The sequence below is a fragment of the Embiotoca jacksoni genome, unplaced genomic scaffold (assembly GCF_022577435.1).
Source record: "Embiotoca jacksoni isolate LCO1_2020_lvr unplaced genomic scaffold, fEmbJac1.0.p SCAF_87, whole genome shotgun sequence".
NCBI lineage: Eukaryota > Metazoa > Chordata > Actinopteri > Embiotocidae > Embiotoca > Embiotoca jacksoni.
In genome coordinates this window covers 182,658-200,638 of record NW_027185444.1, presented here as the reverse complement: position 1 = coordinate 200,638, position 17,981 = coordinate 182,658, and the positions used below count along the sequence as shown (strand labels likewise).

General features: G+C 41.0%; 1 protein-coding gene across 16 annotated transcripts in view; it reads right to left on the bottom strand.

Annotated features, from left to right (window-relative positions):
• kcnma1a (potassium large conductance calcium-activated channel, subfamily M, alpha member 1a) overlaps nucleotides 1-17,981 on the bottom strand; it is a 143,885-nt gene that overhangs the window by 72,668 nt on the left and 53,236 nt on the right. For all 16 annotated transcript variants that reach the window (XM_069139916.1, XM_069139917.1, XM_069139905.1 and 13 more), the window contains exon 3: nucleotides 3,796-3,857. In XM_069139916.1, the coding sequence (XP_068996017.1) occupies nucleotides 3,796-3,857 (62 nt within the window). The remainder of the gene's footprint in view (nucleotides 1-3,795; nucleotides 3,858-17,981) is intronic.

The window sequence follows — 17,981 nt, the reverse complement described above, 5'->3', positions numbered from 1 at the left end:
TGGCAAGTAAAGTCTGCTGCAGAGGAACAGAAAAGGCAGTGCCTCATCATGCATTATCGTGTGCTCTGTGGTAAACAACCACTTTGTGAAAACAAACAGATGGACAGTCATTTTCAGTGAAGCTACATATTCATTCAAAAAAAAAAAACCAGTCCTCTTAACAACATCATGGTTGCCAAGTCAATGACAAGTAATCTCTGTGCTCAACTGGGAGGGCATCCAATTAACAATTCCCTCCTTTTAAACTCTGTCTCCCTGCTTCCACGGAAGGCTCTGCTGTGTTTTTCTGTGGATTTTTGCTGCGGACTATCGGCCAACAAAACTCATGCCAGGAAAATCCCACCTGCAGAGAGGTAGAGACAAAACAGCTCCTAGGAGACTGGTGCCCGGCCTCCAGAAAGGTACGTTTTCCGAGGCGTTTTACCCAGCGTGTAAGTGTGTCCCTGCCCCAAGGGGCTACCGTGCATCACAGAAGTGGACATAAAAGCTCATCATGCAGCTCCAGCCTCCCGAGGTCCAACCCACATGCACTTATTCCACCACATGTCTCTTCTCGCTGTCACCACAGGGACTGAACCATAATCCTCCCCATTACTGTTGCCTTTTTCACAGACAATTTCAGAATGATGTTCACTTCATCCAATGGCCAAAACAGCAGATTGTAAGGGAAGGGGGGGGGGGGGGGGGGGGGGGGGGGCAAACCACTGAGCCCTGAATAGTTCATGACTCTGTACCATAAGACCCTCAATATTTGGTAGAGTAACTGCACACCACTAAAGGGGTGACCTATAAGTCTGCGCTTGTTCATTCCTCAGTCATTAACATTTAGTGGCAAAAAAGCTGGATGGAGTAGAAGGACGTCTCTAGAGCACTTTTAGCATGTGAGCACGGGGTAAAGAATGGGAGTCAGTTCACTGTAGTGTATGGATGCATGCATTTGCAACACTACACACAAGGAGATAATCAGAAGACGAGTGTATGTCAATATTTGTGTCCCTGCACAGATTGTTCTTGGATCAAATGGGCTTCACAAATTCAAAAACAGAGATTAAAATTGTTTACCTGTGTCGGAAAGTGTGGACAAATTGATAACCATTTGTCCAAGATGACCTAGATTATTTTGACGTTGGCAACTTTTTCTATTAGATGTTACAGCAAATAGCAACAAATAATTGAATAAGATCTAGTATCAGTTCGGCTCTCTGACAAGTAACACTTGGTGTAGAGCACACAAGAGGCTTCAGCTGCTGTAGTGAAAGCATCGCTGTAGCACAAGCCTGGCCCTCTTTAGGATGTCAAAACCTCCAGAGTCGCATGGACCTGCTTTGGTTTGATCAGTAGCCCCCCTGAGAGGATGTACACACTCAAGTGACAAGCTTGAGCTAATCACGATGATGAGGGCCTTTGCTTAATGGGAGCACACAGAGATCAGGGCAATGCCCTGGGGAAGCCAACTCACATCGAAATACACTCGAAAGTGTGCACTGTAACATACTCGATGCAATGAGGAAACACTACAAAGAGAAATTACAGCTCTGCAGCTAAACCAAACAGCGCTTTAAATATGCTTTGACTATACTCGTTTTTTGTTTTTTTTTACCCCGGGGGTTTGAAGTTTTGGCACAGTACATTTCTGAAAACCTCATGTTTTCAACCTTCCACCGTTGTTGTCTCATAGCTTATCAATGTTTCTCATTTAAGGAGGAGTACTGATGTGAGGTTCGCCTGACACCTGTGGATCATTTCATATTCTTTCTAGACCTCTTTTCCAGACATCTTTTATGGATCTATCATGACTTCTCACAATGTAATGAGCACAGTGCAATGCAGCATGTAAAATATATATGCACATCAATTTTGATATGTGCTGCAATATTTAGCATCTCCTGATCCTGACAAAGCTGCTGATGGCATATTTGAGGCCAAATTTCACCATAACTGCAGTAAGTCGTGTTGTCTGCACCCAAAAGGTTCTCTGTGATTGTTATAAGTTGAATGATTCATCACTGATTATTTGATCATTAACATGGCCATTAAGTGGTTTGAGTGCATTTTTTTTAGAATCCCTAGTAATCACCATTTTATTGAAGAAGATTATACAAATAGTGTTAAAATGTGTGCCTTGATCTCCCCTCTTTAAAAAATATGCCAGAGGCTGAGAGGAAAACTAAAAGGGGACAACAGTGGAAAGCAGCGAGAGACAGACATGAGGAGGAGGAGGAGGACGTAAAGGTTTTTATCCTGAGGTACAAATGGGTGATTGCAGTCATGCCAGGAATAATTTTCCACTGCTGTTAGGAGATAAGACTGCACAAGAGGGATTGCATTTTGGATTTACTTCTTTTGCGAATTTTACATCTCTACCCCTGTTTCCCTGTTTCAGACTCTCGGTTCCCTCAGGAACATAATTTCACAGTTAACAGACACTGTATTAAAGCAAAAACAAACTACAGACGTTAGCTAACGATAACACTGTGCACAGCAGCCAAGAAAATAATTCATTTGATGACAATGTACCACACAGTATATTATATGTATGGACAATATGTTGTGGTCCCTTTACAATCAACAGTCCATAACCCCAGACACTGCAGTAAATATTTAAAGCTTTATTTTGGTAAATCAATGGCACTTGAAATAGTGAAAGGCACACAGAGTTAGTGTGCAGGGCACTGTCAAGCATTTTTGGTGATTTGATTTCCAACTTTTGTTATTATTTGAAAATGAAATGACAGGCCACCGCTGTCTATATAAAGTATAACAATAAATTAAACTAGCCTGGAGGGGGGGAAAAAAGACATTTGATTGTTGTGTATTGCCTTTTTTTTTATTTATTTTTTTTATTGTTGACTAGCATGGGAAAGAGATGTACAAAAGGAATAGTAATCAATATGAAAAAGTAAAAAAGTCTGCATCAAAAGCAGAAAACAAAAACACTGTAACCCAAAACTTACATACAGTATGCAGTGATATAAATCGTAAAATTATTTTTCTCATGAATAAACAGTTAAATATCTCTATTGTACACACTGGAGTACCTTTTGATATATAATATCACACCACCAAAGTGCATTAGGTTGTGTAACATGTTGTTAGCTGCCTCATGTTTACCTAATACCGTGGCCTTTATACTCCCTAGTCTGACTGTGAAACAATATCTTTATCAGGATGAATATAAAAAATATAAAAAATTTAAAAAAAAAAATTAAAAAAAGACTATCTAAACTATCCCTTCAAAGGTACAGTTTGAGTCTGGATGGTGTGAAAGTGGCTGCAATTGTTATCGGAGAGGTGCCAGGCCTGCAATCTGTCTCTGGGTGACTGCCAGCCAGGGATACGCATAAACTGACAATACCCACACTCCCGTGTCATAGAACAAGATCCCCAACACACACAGTATCTGCCTATCTCTGTTACCATAGCAACTAAAAGGCCTCCCATTGACAAATCCTCAGATGCAGATGCGCGCAGCGCGCGTGTGTGTGTGTGTGTGTGTGTGTGTGTGTGTGTGTGCGTGTGTGTGTGTGTGTCCATACAATATGTGTGCATGCGTCAGTGATCTTGTGGGGGTATGAAGATGAGCATTTGCATTTCAGAGATTGCACTGTGTGGAGATGAGTAAGCACACATGCGCACCTATCATTCAAATACAATGTAAAGGCCAGTGTAAATGCATGCAACAAATACTGTTCATACAAAGTTCATTTAGTCAATATTTTGTCATCAGTATTGCAGTTGCAGCACGAGTGAAAATTCAACTTAATTCAGCAGATGGGTCATGAAATTGATACTTACTCTGAGGAGTCTATAAAGTATATTCCAAGGGCACCGATGCTGAGCGCAAAGACTAACACCACCTGAGGAAATACAGAGACAGAAGAGAAATTACTTTCATGCACAGAGTGGCAAAAGTCTTCCAACAACGCTGATTAATGTACTTTATCGTAAACAAAGCGCTGTGTTCAGCTGAGGTGGACACAATAGGCAACACTAGTTACAGCATCTGTAATTAAACAGTGACTTCCCTCCTGCAGGTTGCAGAATGGTGGACATTTTCAAAAAGCATGTGCTGAATAATGAATGCTCACTCTCATGTCAGCAAATACAGCCTATTGAAATACAGGCAGTGTTAAAGTCAAGCCAGCACAATTACAGGAGGCACAGTTAGGTAACACATTTGGAAGTTCAACTTACGAGAAGAGCAGCAACGACGTGTGTTTAGGGTGTTGAGAGGAAGCGCTTAGAGAGGAGCACAGTTATCAAGTGTTGACATGCACTCCTCTGCTACTGCGCTGAGTCAATGCTTGCATTGTGTGAAATCGTGACCCTGCTGGACTCTGGTCTGCATAATGTTTCAGTGACTGTCTAAGATGAGTAAGGTAAAGTAAATTAAGGGACCTAGCAGGAATAGCGGCAAGAGCCCAGCCTTTAAACAAGTTATTTAATAGAGATTACAGTCTTAAACAGAATTTTGTTGGCACAGCAAGACTTCACAGACTGTACTGCAACAATTAGTAAATGTACAAAATGAATGTATTACTTTTATATAACATAATCTCTCACAGCATCACTGGAAAATCATAGTTATGTGTAGACAGATCTTGTAAAAAAAATTTTTTTTAAAAAGCAATACTATGTAACACTGACAAACAAAAAAGTTATATTCAAATTTGGTGATGAAGAATTGAGGATCTGTTTGGATATTAATCATTAATAGCAAATATTAGCTTCCTCTTGTGCCACACTGTCACAGAAAATGGGAACATGTGGCACAGTAATCCCCTGCAGCAAAATGTGTTCACAAACATTCCCATCGCCATCATCGCCACGGTCATCACAATCATCATCTTCGCAACAGCTGACCAATGTGGCGATGCATAATTGTTCCTCCCCTGCGATCCTTTCTCCCATTCAGCCATCTCACAATAGAGGATTGAGCCCCTGCTGATTGTGCCATTTATTATTGATGATGGGAGCTTGATTACTTTTATGTGATAGTCCTTTGTATTGATCCAGTGCATTGTGGCTGAGGTATTAAGTAAACAGCCCCATCCCATTGCATTTTTAATAGTATGCCGCTTGAACAGAGGATGATGGCCATTCTGGGCTCCAAGTTGTCGAGGGAGGGAATAACCTTACAAGCCCACAGACATCAATGATGCTCCAACACAAAGGAGACGAGGAGAAGGCTCAATATGAAACTCTACGATAACATCAGGCTTAGTAAATGCTAGGACCTACACTGGTCTGATTAGGAGAGGAAAGTCATTCCCTAGAAAGTATTATCTCATTCAAATCATGCCTTGTTGTGTGTTTTTTCCCAAGAGACGGCCATTGCCTGCCTATAGTACGTTTTACAGGTGCCACTTTTAAACACCAAGGCAACACTGAATAAACTGACACAAGAGCAGTTGAATCTTTCAGGGGACCAAATGTAAAGCTTTTTTTTTGGCTCCTTACGGAGCTGTGAAAAGTCTGATAAAGTGGCTTGAGTTTTGCCTCAGTTTCACAAAAACGTTTATTTTGAAAAATGTAAAACTTCAGGAAGAAGAAATACACGGGTTAATACATCCGGTCATCTGAGGACTGAAACAGAGTCAGAATACTGACTGCTCGGGGGCGGTCGGACGAGGATAGATGTCTATTCTTGTATGGACAGATACTTCTGTGGTGCAGTGTGCCAACACTGCTGACCCCTAAACACGTCATAAACTGGTCAATGACGGTCTCTGATACCAAATCCGCTCACAATGATTACAAGTACGCACACAAATCAAACAAAATAAAATTATAACCAATAATGGAGCTTCACAGCAGTTAAGGAGTTATAATCTCGAGCCCCTTTCTGTCCAATCCCTCATGACCTCAGTCCAATAAGTGCGCTACAGAACTGAGGCAGAGTTCATTCAGTCAGCTTGATCTATGTCACCACATGTCTCAGATTGTTCCAAATCATAACTCGAGCCGAGTTACCACCAAACTCAAAAATCCTTTTCTGAAATTATTTGTGAAATCTGACAAAGTATCCCGCCTGAAACAAGCACATGTCTAGATCATCATGGGAATGTTCATCAATCATTTTAAAGGATTGCTCGAGGGTCCAATGTCTCTTCAGGACATTTGTTTCATTTCAACACCATGTGAACGTCTCTTTTTTTTTTTCCAATACACACATTTAATTAATTAGTAAATTAGTAACAATTATTATGAGCAACAAACAAAAAATGTAAACATGTAAATGTAAAAAAAAATGTTTCTGGTAAAGGAAAATATGCCATAATAAAATGGGAAGGAGCTTGTTCAAACAATAAAAGACTCATTATGGCTGATGGAGGCACCAGATTTTGACAAAGAAGAGTGCATGGAATAAAATATAAAATATCTGCTGCATCCATTTTGATACTTAAAACTGTTCTCTATACATTTTGAACCTGACAATACTCTAGGAATGCAAAGCTAAATTGCTCACACACTCTTTTAATGCTGCAGAGCAAGTAGAAAATCCACCCAAGCGGATTACACAACCTGAATAGTCATCAGCAAATCTCAGGAAACGCGACCACAAATTTAAGTCTTTTTCTCTTAAACACGGCACTGTCAACCGCCCTAACTTGGAGATGCACCATTTCAAACATAAATATAGAATTACATATATAGTACATACAGATGCACGGGCAATGACACTTTCTTGGAGTTTGTTAGTGCCTCGACTGCAGGGGTTAAGAAAGGGAGATAAAGAGGGCAGAGAGAAGAATGACTGAGCAGTGCTTGGTTGCTGAAAAACTGAGCAGTTAACAGTGAACACTGAGCGATGAGCTGAAGAGATAAGAAGCGTCATCATCTTAAACTGACCCAGTTATTCGACTGTGACAGCCAGTCCACCCCTACAACCCACCCACCCCCCCTTCCCCCCCCCCCCCCCCCCCCCCCCCACCTCTCACATAATATCTACAAGGGCTAGCTCTCGACCTCAAACCCACAATCCACCATGGACAGCCAGCCGAGCAACCGCCACTGCAAATCAAGACCAACGCAATAAACGCACAGGGGAAACCTAGAAAAGGGTAATGGAAGAGGGGCATTCCTTTCCCCTCCAAAAGAAATTGAAAAATTAAAAAATAAAGGAGGGATTGTTCAATATAACTGCTGCATCTATAATTGTTGTAAATCATTTGATGGGGCAGTTTATGTACACGCAATTTCATGATTCACGTGTGGTGAGATAGCATGAGTGAGTCACACTTGTTACCAACTGGAATATGCCAGCGTCATGTCAAGAGGAGGAGTAGCATTTGGACGCGATGTCTACGTTTTCTCTTTAATAGCCGTGTAGGTTTTCATTGGTGTATCCCTTTCTATATTTAAAAAGTGCAAAGCTAAATCTGTCAAGATGTTTTCCGAGGTGCACTTTGGCAACCATACTGGAAGGCTGGAAGTGTAAACAGGGCAGCTACAAATTGTGTGTGTGTGTGTGTGTGTGTGTGTGTGTGTGTGTGTGTGTGTGTGTGTGTGTGTGTGTGTGTGTGTGTGTGTGTGTGTGTGAGAGGGAACTTCAATGTGTTTGGGTTTCAGTTTCCATCAATGCAAGCAGGCTGAAAGTGGCAGCTCTCGTATGACACCATTAGAATTGTAAACACATAATAACACCATCTTGCACGTATATAAACACGTGAGTCCGACGTTCTCCGTTGATCTGTCAGTGAAAAGAATTTCAAGCGCTCGTCTCGGTTTGCCCGTAGAAGTGTGAGGGAACTTCAATGTGTTTGGGTTTCAGTTTCCATCAATGCAAGCGGGCTAAAGGTGGCAGCTCTCGTATGGCACCATTAGAATTGTAAACACATAATAACACCATCTTGCACATATATAAACACACGTGAGTCCGACGTTCTCCGTTGATCTGTCAGTGAAAAGAATTTCAAGCGCTCGTCTCGGTTTGCCCGTAGAAGTGCTCTAAAACGGAGCCGAAATTTCACACACGGCTTCCTGCGCCAACAGGGATCCTGTCTAATGACTTCCTCTGCCCCTCAACTGCACCCTGTGACAAGGAGACAGCCGAGTCTCACACAGGCAGGTGATGTGGCCTGACAACGTACAGAATAATCGCTTTGCATTAAGGCCAAGGACCCAGGTCAAGAGCGCTCCGACTCCAAGCCCCCTGTCTCTATGTTTCTGTTCAAAGTAATCAAGATGGAGGACGTAGTTCGACATTTCTCCGTGTTAAGTCGAGTGAGCCTGAAGTCGCACCTGCACACAAGTCAATTTTACAGAAATATATCTAATTATACAGTTTGCAGATAATAACCAGATGGGAATGTCGTATTTTTTGGGTTATTTAAAAACAGCTGAAAAATCGAAGTACTTTATCATGATGCAAAAACAATATTTCTTGATGTTGCCTGCAGCAACTCGAGCGGTTCATCAAAGCCGAAGAAGCCTTAATGATGTGCAACTAGGCACATATCATTTGCAATAAAACCTTAGTCCAAAGTGCATGTAAGAAACTTGGAAGTTTTAATCTGATGCTTTTAAAGTTCATTTATAAAGTAAAAAAATTTTTTAAAAAACTTGTATATTAATATTAATAAAAGCTTGGGGCTAATGAGACAGTGCGGATGTGCGGATTTGTATGCTGTTGTTGCAGAGCTTCTAGAGGTCAACATCAAAGACGGAAAAACAAATATCATTGCAGTTAAGAGAGAAATGAGAAAGAACATGAACTTGATTATGTCTGGTTTTCTTTCTGGCAAACAGTAGTAAAAAAATACTTTCTAAGAATCCTGGTGGGTTCCCCAAGATTACACTAGTGGAAATCCTCGGTGGGAAGTCAAGAATGCCCGTCAGTACTGCATGGCATCAGGATAAGCATGTTCATTAATCCGGCCTGGCTCGCAGGGTTAGCCATAAAGAGGAGCTCCAACATGTCTGATTGATGCCTCAGCCAGAAGGGATTTCAGTGGTCCACAGCCAAGGAAAGCTTGGGCCAAAGCAACGTACTGTTTCTGCTTTCTGGCTTCAATCCCCCAAAAATATACAGTACATCTGTTTTCAGAGCAAATTTCAAACAAACAATAAGAGCTGCAGTGGGTAAATATTAATTCATATTCTATACAGATATTCTTCAAATAATTTACATCACAGTGAAACAGAAAACAGATGCAACTCTATAGCTATCACTCAACCATCAACTTGTTCCAATGTTTGCACTGCAGAGCAAACATTTGCATCCACTCCAAGTGTTTGCTTTCATAGCACATACTCCTATTTTCATTCGTGGGTCTGCAGCATTAATGCAGATTTAGACACACTAGGAAACAGAATCACATGTCGGAGCACGAGGTGAGAGTCTGAGCCTCTCACTGGGGGAATGTCAACAAATGAAACCTCCATGAAACATTGATGGCATACATCCATACATCCGCACACGTCTTGATCTCCCCTTTCCCTTGGCCTCAAATGGCAAGGGGCTCTCGACGGCTACGCAGGTGTAGGTATGATCTGACAGTCTGTCAGAAAAACACTATATATTCCAGGCACACACTGCATAACTCAACCCAGACCACAGATTCCCACTGTGTGACTGAAAAGATGTACCACAAGCATACCAATTCATACCAGAGTGTTGTCACCAGTTGGAGAAGAATAGCCAAACACAGACAGCTCAGAAAAGTTGATGGTAATTGTTAATAATAGGAGGAATACACATTTTTGTGTTCAAAATATAAACAAAGGACAAAGAGGTAACCAACAGTTGTTATAGGCATTTTCTGTCATGTATTTAAGAATATTTTGGCCATATTCAAATAACAACAGAAATCAAATCAAATACTTTTCGAGACATTTTAGAGCTTTGGTTTTGAGACAACCTTGACAAGTCTCAGGCTATCAAAGTACTGGAAAGTCTGCTTCAGACTGTCTGAGGCTCAGTCTGCTGACAGCTAACCTCTGAACAGACTTTCCAGTGACATGAATGCCACTTTTGTTACAAAAGTACTCTCCTGATTAAACGTGGCATCAAAATTGTGCCTATTTTTATAAATAGTTTTTGATCTTTATGTGATTTTAATTACAACCTACTTACCCACCCTACAGTTTTAAATTATGAGAGGAGCAAAGGACCAAAACAGACATTAAACAAGCTGCAGCCTGAGTAAGTTGTGCATCGGTGTGTGTCAGACTTGTTTTCATCATTTAAAATCCACTGTGGACTCAGGTCTAATGAGGAACAGTGTTAGAAAAAAAAAAAAAGGAGATAAGTACTGAGCAAGTCTCCTGTAATGAAATGTCCAGATGGCTCAATAAATGTCATCCGTGCCATGTATTTCTTTTCAGTTAATGTCTGGTTTGTCTGGTCGGAGTGGAGGGGGAAAATCCTGTAGGCCCCAAACGATGCCCACAGCAACAGTCCTGCGTCTCTTTTTTCTGGTGTTCATAGCTCCTCCTGCCTGACTCTCCCACCGCCAGCTCCTTTTTGTGTTTGCGCCCAAGGTCATACAGCGACAGTGAGTCTCCTGGGTACGGACCGAGTGAATAGAGGATCGGCAGAAGGACACAAACCTGTCCTTCAACAATCATCTTTATCATCCATGACAAAGAGCTATGCTTCACAAATAAATGAAACTGCCTGTTCGGGGAGAAGGAGAATCAGAATGGCAGGACTTTATATTATATTTTCATATTTACAGAAACTCTGACATACTGTATAACACTGTTGCAAATTTGACCTTCGGGGTAGAAAAGTGAAATATTCCTGCCTGGTACAATACTGAAAAAAACCTTGCAGACAGTGGGACTCATTAGTGAAATTAAAGATTTTCCTCTTCAGTACGGTTGCTGCTACCATGACTAATGATTGCTTTGTGTATTACAGGAGCCACATCGCTCTCCTCACAATTTTGTATTCTAGCAGCGTCAGCAACTTCCTCTCATTCTCTAACTACTCCGCCATGACGTCCGCGACAGTTGGCACCAACCAAAAGGATATTCCTCAGGACAAGTCTCTAAATTGTTTGGGATGGTGTATTGATGAAAACATCTGAAAAATTATGAAGCGGTTCTTCGGACAGCAGACTGTACAGAGCCACTCGCAGTCCTAATAGAAGTGATCGTCTTTAGCAAAGTTTAGGTGAAAGCTTTTTATTTGTTTGAATGCAGCAAAACTAGAAATGTGACACTACCAGGACTGTGCCTGATTTTGATGCATGGAAATACAAACATGGTGTGAAATGTAACACTTTCAGAGCGCTGACTCTGTTTAAAATGAACTTTGGCAACAGCGGCAGCACAGGTGCAAACTGACAACAAGGCACAACAAGCAGAGCTTAATTTCTCTACAGCACATTGCAGACAGCCGTGGTTAATGGGTTGCTGGCATGTTTTGCTATACCTGATTACACAGATGCAATATTACACAGAGCTGCAATTTTGAAATGATTAAATGATAAGTCATAAGTCAATGAGTATTTTGATCATCACTTAGCATGAGTCCGTTGTTTTTTTTTATAAATGTACAAATGCTCTCGTATGAGATGCATACATTTGAATATTTTCCTTGAAGTTAACTGTACACTAACTACTTTGGGGTTTTGTGCTATTGGTTGGACAAACTAAGACATTTAAAGAAGCACATGAAGAGGTTTAAAATATACAGCAATAGCCATCTGTATGTAGCCAACAAATTCTCAGTGTGGGATTTAATATGAACAACAGCAACTTAATTAAAAAAAAAAAAAAGAGAGCCTATAATCATGTCTTCAGACAGCATATGGGGCATTATTTCATCTTACATAACTCCAAGAAATGACTGTAAATAAAATGACAGCACCCCCACAATGTTTTTTTTTGTTGGTTTTTTTTAATCTCTGAAACTAAATATATTCTTATAAATGAAAATACCTCTACAGATGCTGAACCCTGGAAATAGGCTCCATTTAACCTTTATGGTCTTTATGTGACAGATGCCCACATTCTGTTGTACCTAGGCAACAGAAATGCTGATTGACAGGGGAGAGAGTGGGAAGGGGGTCATTATGAAGGAAAGCCTCTCAGGTCTGACAGGATGACAGCTCCTAAAATGAGCATCTGTCAGTGGGAGATGAAGAGGAGGCCTGTGGGGATCTGTTACAGACGCACAGGACAACCTGTCTGAAAAATCTCCTCTAAAAGCTTCTCTTTGGCATCATTAATTCATTAAAAAAAAATTTAAGTACTTGTGCACTGAGAGCCATGTGTAACCGGCAAATTTAACCTTACTTACTGTGCAGAGACTTTTACAAATAAACAAGCAAAGCCGAAGAACCAACTACTTCCCGTACCACAACCACCACCACAAACCGTCTTCTCACTGTGGGATTAAGCTCTTCAACGAGGATAATGGACCATACTAGAACATGCCATTTCATTATTTGGTGCTGTCTTTCCTGTGATGAAAATCTCTCCTATATCTGGCTGCACTCTATCTGGACGTCTTCCCTTTCTGCCCTCCTTCCTGGCTGAAAAGCACAAGGATTATTCTTTTGAACTGAGAGTAAACATAAAATTAGCATTAAAGAGGAAAAATAGAGAGAGAGAAAAAAAAAATCACTTCTCTGGCAGTGCTCAAAGTGTTTTTTTATTCTCTGGTGTACAGTGACTTTTTCTTCTTACAAGCTGCCAGTAGCCTTGTCTGCCCTCTCCATATCAGCATATCTGGGTGATTCATAATATTCTTAAATAAACTGCATTACCCAGAAAGCACTACACTCAACTCCCATTCTGGCCTGCCAGCTTTTCTCCGTCAGTGGCTCATCGAAGTAACGTTACATTACCCTTTCGATAATCCTGACCTGGAACCTAAAGGTCACAAAGGGAGCACCATGACACAGCAGAGCTTCGAAAGTCAAATCCTCCCCAACCAGTACTAAATGCAAGCCAGGAGCAACAAGCTAAGGTTAGCGCCACTGCGAGCACCGAAGTCCCCATTCATCTACAAAATACTGCAACTTCCTGTATCTTTTTCAAATTAAAAGCCCTCATTTTAAATTAAAAGCTCTATCGTTTTAAACTCAGTTCAGCCATAGATATACTCAGATTAGATGTTGTTTTGTTTCTCTAAAAATGTAAATGGTTGTCTATTTAATCGAATAAAATAAATTCATTTATTAACCCCCCCCCCCCCCCCAAGCTCTAAGAGACAATTTAGTCTATTTGAGATGATAAATCAGACTTTCTTTTCTACTGCAACCTCTTAACGTTCAGAAAAAAAGACTTTTGGAAGTAATTTTCTTTTGCACAAGTACAGATTCCACCCTCTGCTGTACATGTGAAATAACGAAGGCAATATCACAACTGATCTCAGAGCGGTGGAAGTTGAGTCAAGGGCAGTTTGACAAGGACACTTGTCATTAACTATCCATAAGCAACTCTCCCATCAAGAATCAGAGAATTATCCACAATGTACATACGCAAACACATGCTGCTCCCCACTCTGCTCGCTAAGCCACAGCCTTCGTCAACGAGACAGGACCACACCCTCAAAAATGACAGAAATAATAGATGCAACTACTGGTTATCGATCTAGTTTCTACAGACAATAGCCTACTGCAGCCCCAAGAGGGCAGTACATTTATGAAAATAGATTATATGAAAATACGTAAGGTAGGTAGGTAGGTATTTACTTTATTAATCCCCGAGGGGAATTTTTTTTTTAAACAAATAAAGAAAGAAGAACGGGCAATATCAGATCCTTTATGGCAATGAACGCTGTTCTGAGACGTAAGAAGAGATATTGCTTCCACTTTGGTACCGTTCTAATTGATTTCTATTTTTAGCTTTAAATGGTGAAGCACTGCTTGCCTTGCTTGTCCTGACACTTAGAGAGATTAAGTTATGTGATGCGATGTACAGCATGCTCTAGATACTAGAAGGGCAGGCCACCCTACCTCTACAGCATCCTGTGTCTAATGGCAGCCTTTTCAAGAGACTAAAAGTGTGACCATGACCTTGGATGTTCGCAGATGAAAAAAAGGACAAAGGAGAGAAGGAGAAAAAGAGGGAGGAGATTAAAAAAAAAAAAGACGGAGGTGATGATGACAGGAGATGGAAGGATGAGAGAATATTAGAGCGAGTCCCTTACCCCCGTGGGACATGAGGAGCATTAAGAGGTGGCAGAAAATGGCTTGTGGCAGAGACAGAATGAGAGCGAGGGAGAGCAGCTGACGAGAAAGAGGGGTGGAGGGATGGAGAATATTAGAGCATGTCCTCTAAGGCACAGCAAGAGCTTAAATGCCACAGCGTGTATGCGTCTGCGCACGTGTCTTCACCCCTATGTGTCTGAGCGCACATATATTGTGTGTATGTCTTTAACCTCGCAATGTGTTCAACCTATGTGTGTGCGTTTGTCCGTGAGACAGAAGGGAGGACCGCCACTGGGATTATGCCAGCGCAGAGAAGATGAGAAAACGCCTGCAAAGAGCTGCTGACAGCGTCGGAGGGGGAAATCGAACCATCAGCCTGCATCCACCACATGAGTTTATAAATGGTTCTTCTTGAAAGCTGCGATATATCTGCAGAATATCAAATGGGACTTTATGGAAAACCTGCTGCCACTGCACTGAGTTACCATAATGTCCATTATGCATATGTATGCATTGTAGCTGGAGGGCAACATTATTTTTAGTGAAATTTGAACGCCCAGCTGTTACAGCAATGCTAACTGAGAGGCCGGTAAGCCACATATTAAAGAATTAACAAGAGTTCAGCAGAAGCTGACTGCGTGTACTCTGGGTCAATTGAGGCTTTTCGCTGCAGGATATCGCAGGTCCACAAACCTGTCCCCGAGCCTCAGGGAACCACCGAGTGTCAGATATCCTGTAGATATCAGGGAAGCTCTTTGAGTAAATATTTTTAAAAGAAAGCTTAAAACATATGTCTTTACTTTAGCCTTTAACTAGCTACACCTGAAGCTCTCTTGCACTTGCCCACACTTCGCACTACTGTGTCTATAAAAAGTGTTTTCATTTATTCTATATTTTAACTCTATTTTATTAATGTTATCTGCTCTTATGCATTTTATTTCTTCTTTTTTTAATTTTTTTTTTATTGCATTTTAACATGTTTTTATGTAGGCCAGAATAGTGGTGCAGTGGTTAGCACAGCAAGAAGGCTTCCTCCCACCGTCCAAATACATGCATGTCAGGTTAATTGGTGATTCTTAAAAAAAATTGCCCTTAAGTGTGAATGAGAGTCTGAATGGTCTTTGTTTCTGTTTGTGTCTATGTGTAGGCCCTGTGATGGACTGGCGATCTGTCCAGGGTGTTCTCCGCCTTCGCCCAAAGTGAGCTGGGATAGGCTCCAGCCCCCCTGTTCAGGATAAAGCGGGTATAGATAATGGATGGATGGATGTAATTTTCTTTGAGCTGCATTTCTTATATGAGAGATTTTATACAAATAATAAAAAGAAAGAAAAAAGATACATTTAATTTGCCGCAGCCGCATGCATGGAAAAATAACATGGCAAGTACTGGATCCAGCACACAGGCACAATTTTTACCGTTGAAGGAAAAAGCAATGTCCAGACAAAGCAGGATCTGCCGAAGTTTGCATCTCGTCATAAGGAGCTCTAGTAATTTCGTGTATAATCTGGCTGTCTAAGCAGTTGTGCTCTCGCAGTTCCTTATCAAGGCATTTTAAGAGACAGCTCAATTTGCGTTATTCTGCAATTGTCAAAATATTTTTTTTGAACTATGCAAACTGTTACTTCAGGTGTGAATCATAGAGGCTTTTCCTTTTCATGGAACAATTTTAAATTACTTCTGCTCTTAATTGCTAGCACTGGCTATTTTGAGAGGAACCTGCCATATAAGGCAGCACTTCCCATTCTAGTAACACCTCCAAAACTATTATATAGGAGGTGTTACCTTTTTGCTCATATCAGCCATGGTGTCAAGTATTTTCTGAGTCACACAATAACAGAATTCCCCGTGGTTTTTAGATTAGTAATTGGTTATTTTGCACACATTATGTTCATGGGGGATCTGAAAACTCAAACTCAAAGCACAACATTGCCAGATTAACAAAAGTAGTTGCCATGACTAAGCATGTCTGAAGTAGTGCCCAGTCTGATTCATTCCAACGCAACCTCACAACTGAGTGGGACAAAGCAGATCTGACGTAACAGACTTATAGAAATACTAAGAAAGACTTCTTGGGGGTAACAACCTGTTTGGAATTCTGACTGGCCAATCAGCTGGTCCAAATAAATGTCACACTACTCCTGAACGTCCACAACACTTTTATCACAATGAGATGTAAAAAGACAAACTTTCTAAAGACTTCTATGGGTTTTATTAAATACTGTAATTTTTTTAACTCTAAGAATTGAGGCGCTCATTTTAACATTAGGTTTAATATATGATGGGGTTTTTAACTGCCTTTTGAATTATGAGTACAGTTTAGAAAAACACAGCACCACTGAATAAGACCCATATTTCTGGTAATTCATTGCACCCCTTCCTCCCCTCGCTGCATCCTATTAAGCTTCTGTAAAAAGAAAATAGTTGATCTCCTAATAGACCTCTCCTCAGACTTCTGCCATGCAGAGGATCTTTGCAAGCCAACAACACAACACAGAGCGCGGCTGTACCTTTCCGGTGTTTGCTCACAAACTATAACCAATGAATGAAACGCAAATCCGAGGGGACATTTTTCTAGGTTTGTAAGGAGCAGTCAAGGAGCACTATGTGACATGTCAGCACTTTAGATTCATGCCTTCCCAGCTCTAATATTCAAACCGAGATATTGCAGCTGCATAAATGTAGTTTAACAATACATGCGTTGTTTGACACGACATTAGAAGCAAGGAGAAAAAAAAAAGTTTTAAAGGAAGAAGTAGGTCTGAAAGAATAAAAGGTTAAAGGATAATTTCCATTTTCAAACTCTAAACACATCATCAGTCATAACCTAATAATAAACAGAATAAGTAAAAGGATGAAATACTGAGGAGACGTGTGTACTCCTTGATTTTGAATCTCAGTATTGTCAGGAAGGTAAGTGTGCCATGTATCAACCAATAGCCAACTTCGCATTTACATAACTGGTATAAATTCCCATCGGAACAATGTGAAATAATCACCTTTCACAACCAGGTTTGCTTTGTGAAAACTAAAAGATCGTCTTAGAGTGTCTTATTCTCCTTGGGGTCTGAAGGTCATAATATATTCAGGTCACTACACAGTAGTTCAAGACACCGGTTTCTGCCACACAATCCCATTATGTACCCTAAATCACAGCATAAATCATCCCTGCCAAGGTTAATAATATCAAAACTTTATTACACCAGCGCAATTTCTATTACAATGCATGCGGAGCAATTACTTTGCCTAATGCATATTTCAGAATTCAGCAGAGCCTTTCATCCTTCTCCAACAAATGTCATACTGCATTTGGCTGCCAGGGGAACAGCCAGGCCCTGCCAGATATGGAATTAAAATGTTTACATCAACTACCATCCGGATGATCAAACAATACAGCTGCACCACATCCCGTTTTCTCTTTCTCATCTTAAAACCACCTTGCTATGACACTGAGAGATTCCCCTGCGGGCGCATAGGTTTCATCTCAGAGGAGACGCAGCGGTGACATGATCTTTATCTAATTAAATCAAGGTTCCGTTTAATTTCCTGAAGGTTAATGAGAAGTTTATCATCCGCGTCAAAGCCCACTTTCAATTGCTAACAATATAGCGGCTTCTGATAAGGTAGAATGCTCGCTCACAGCGAGGAGAAAGATGAGACTCGGATCCGTAGAGAGGGAGAAGCTGCATTAGTATTCTGTGTTTATTGGCACGGTATGGAGAGCGGCAGCATCCCGGCGTATCCCGCCTTTGTTTGCCTTCCGCCACATCACATCAAGAGCTACACACAGCTGTACAGCTCCGTCAGTGAGGTTGGTGGATGTCTGGAACCCGCCATGAATGACCTTAACACGTCGTAGATACTTTCACCCAT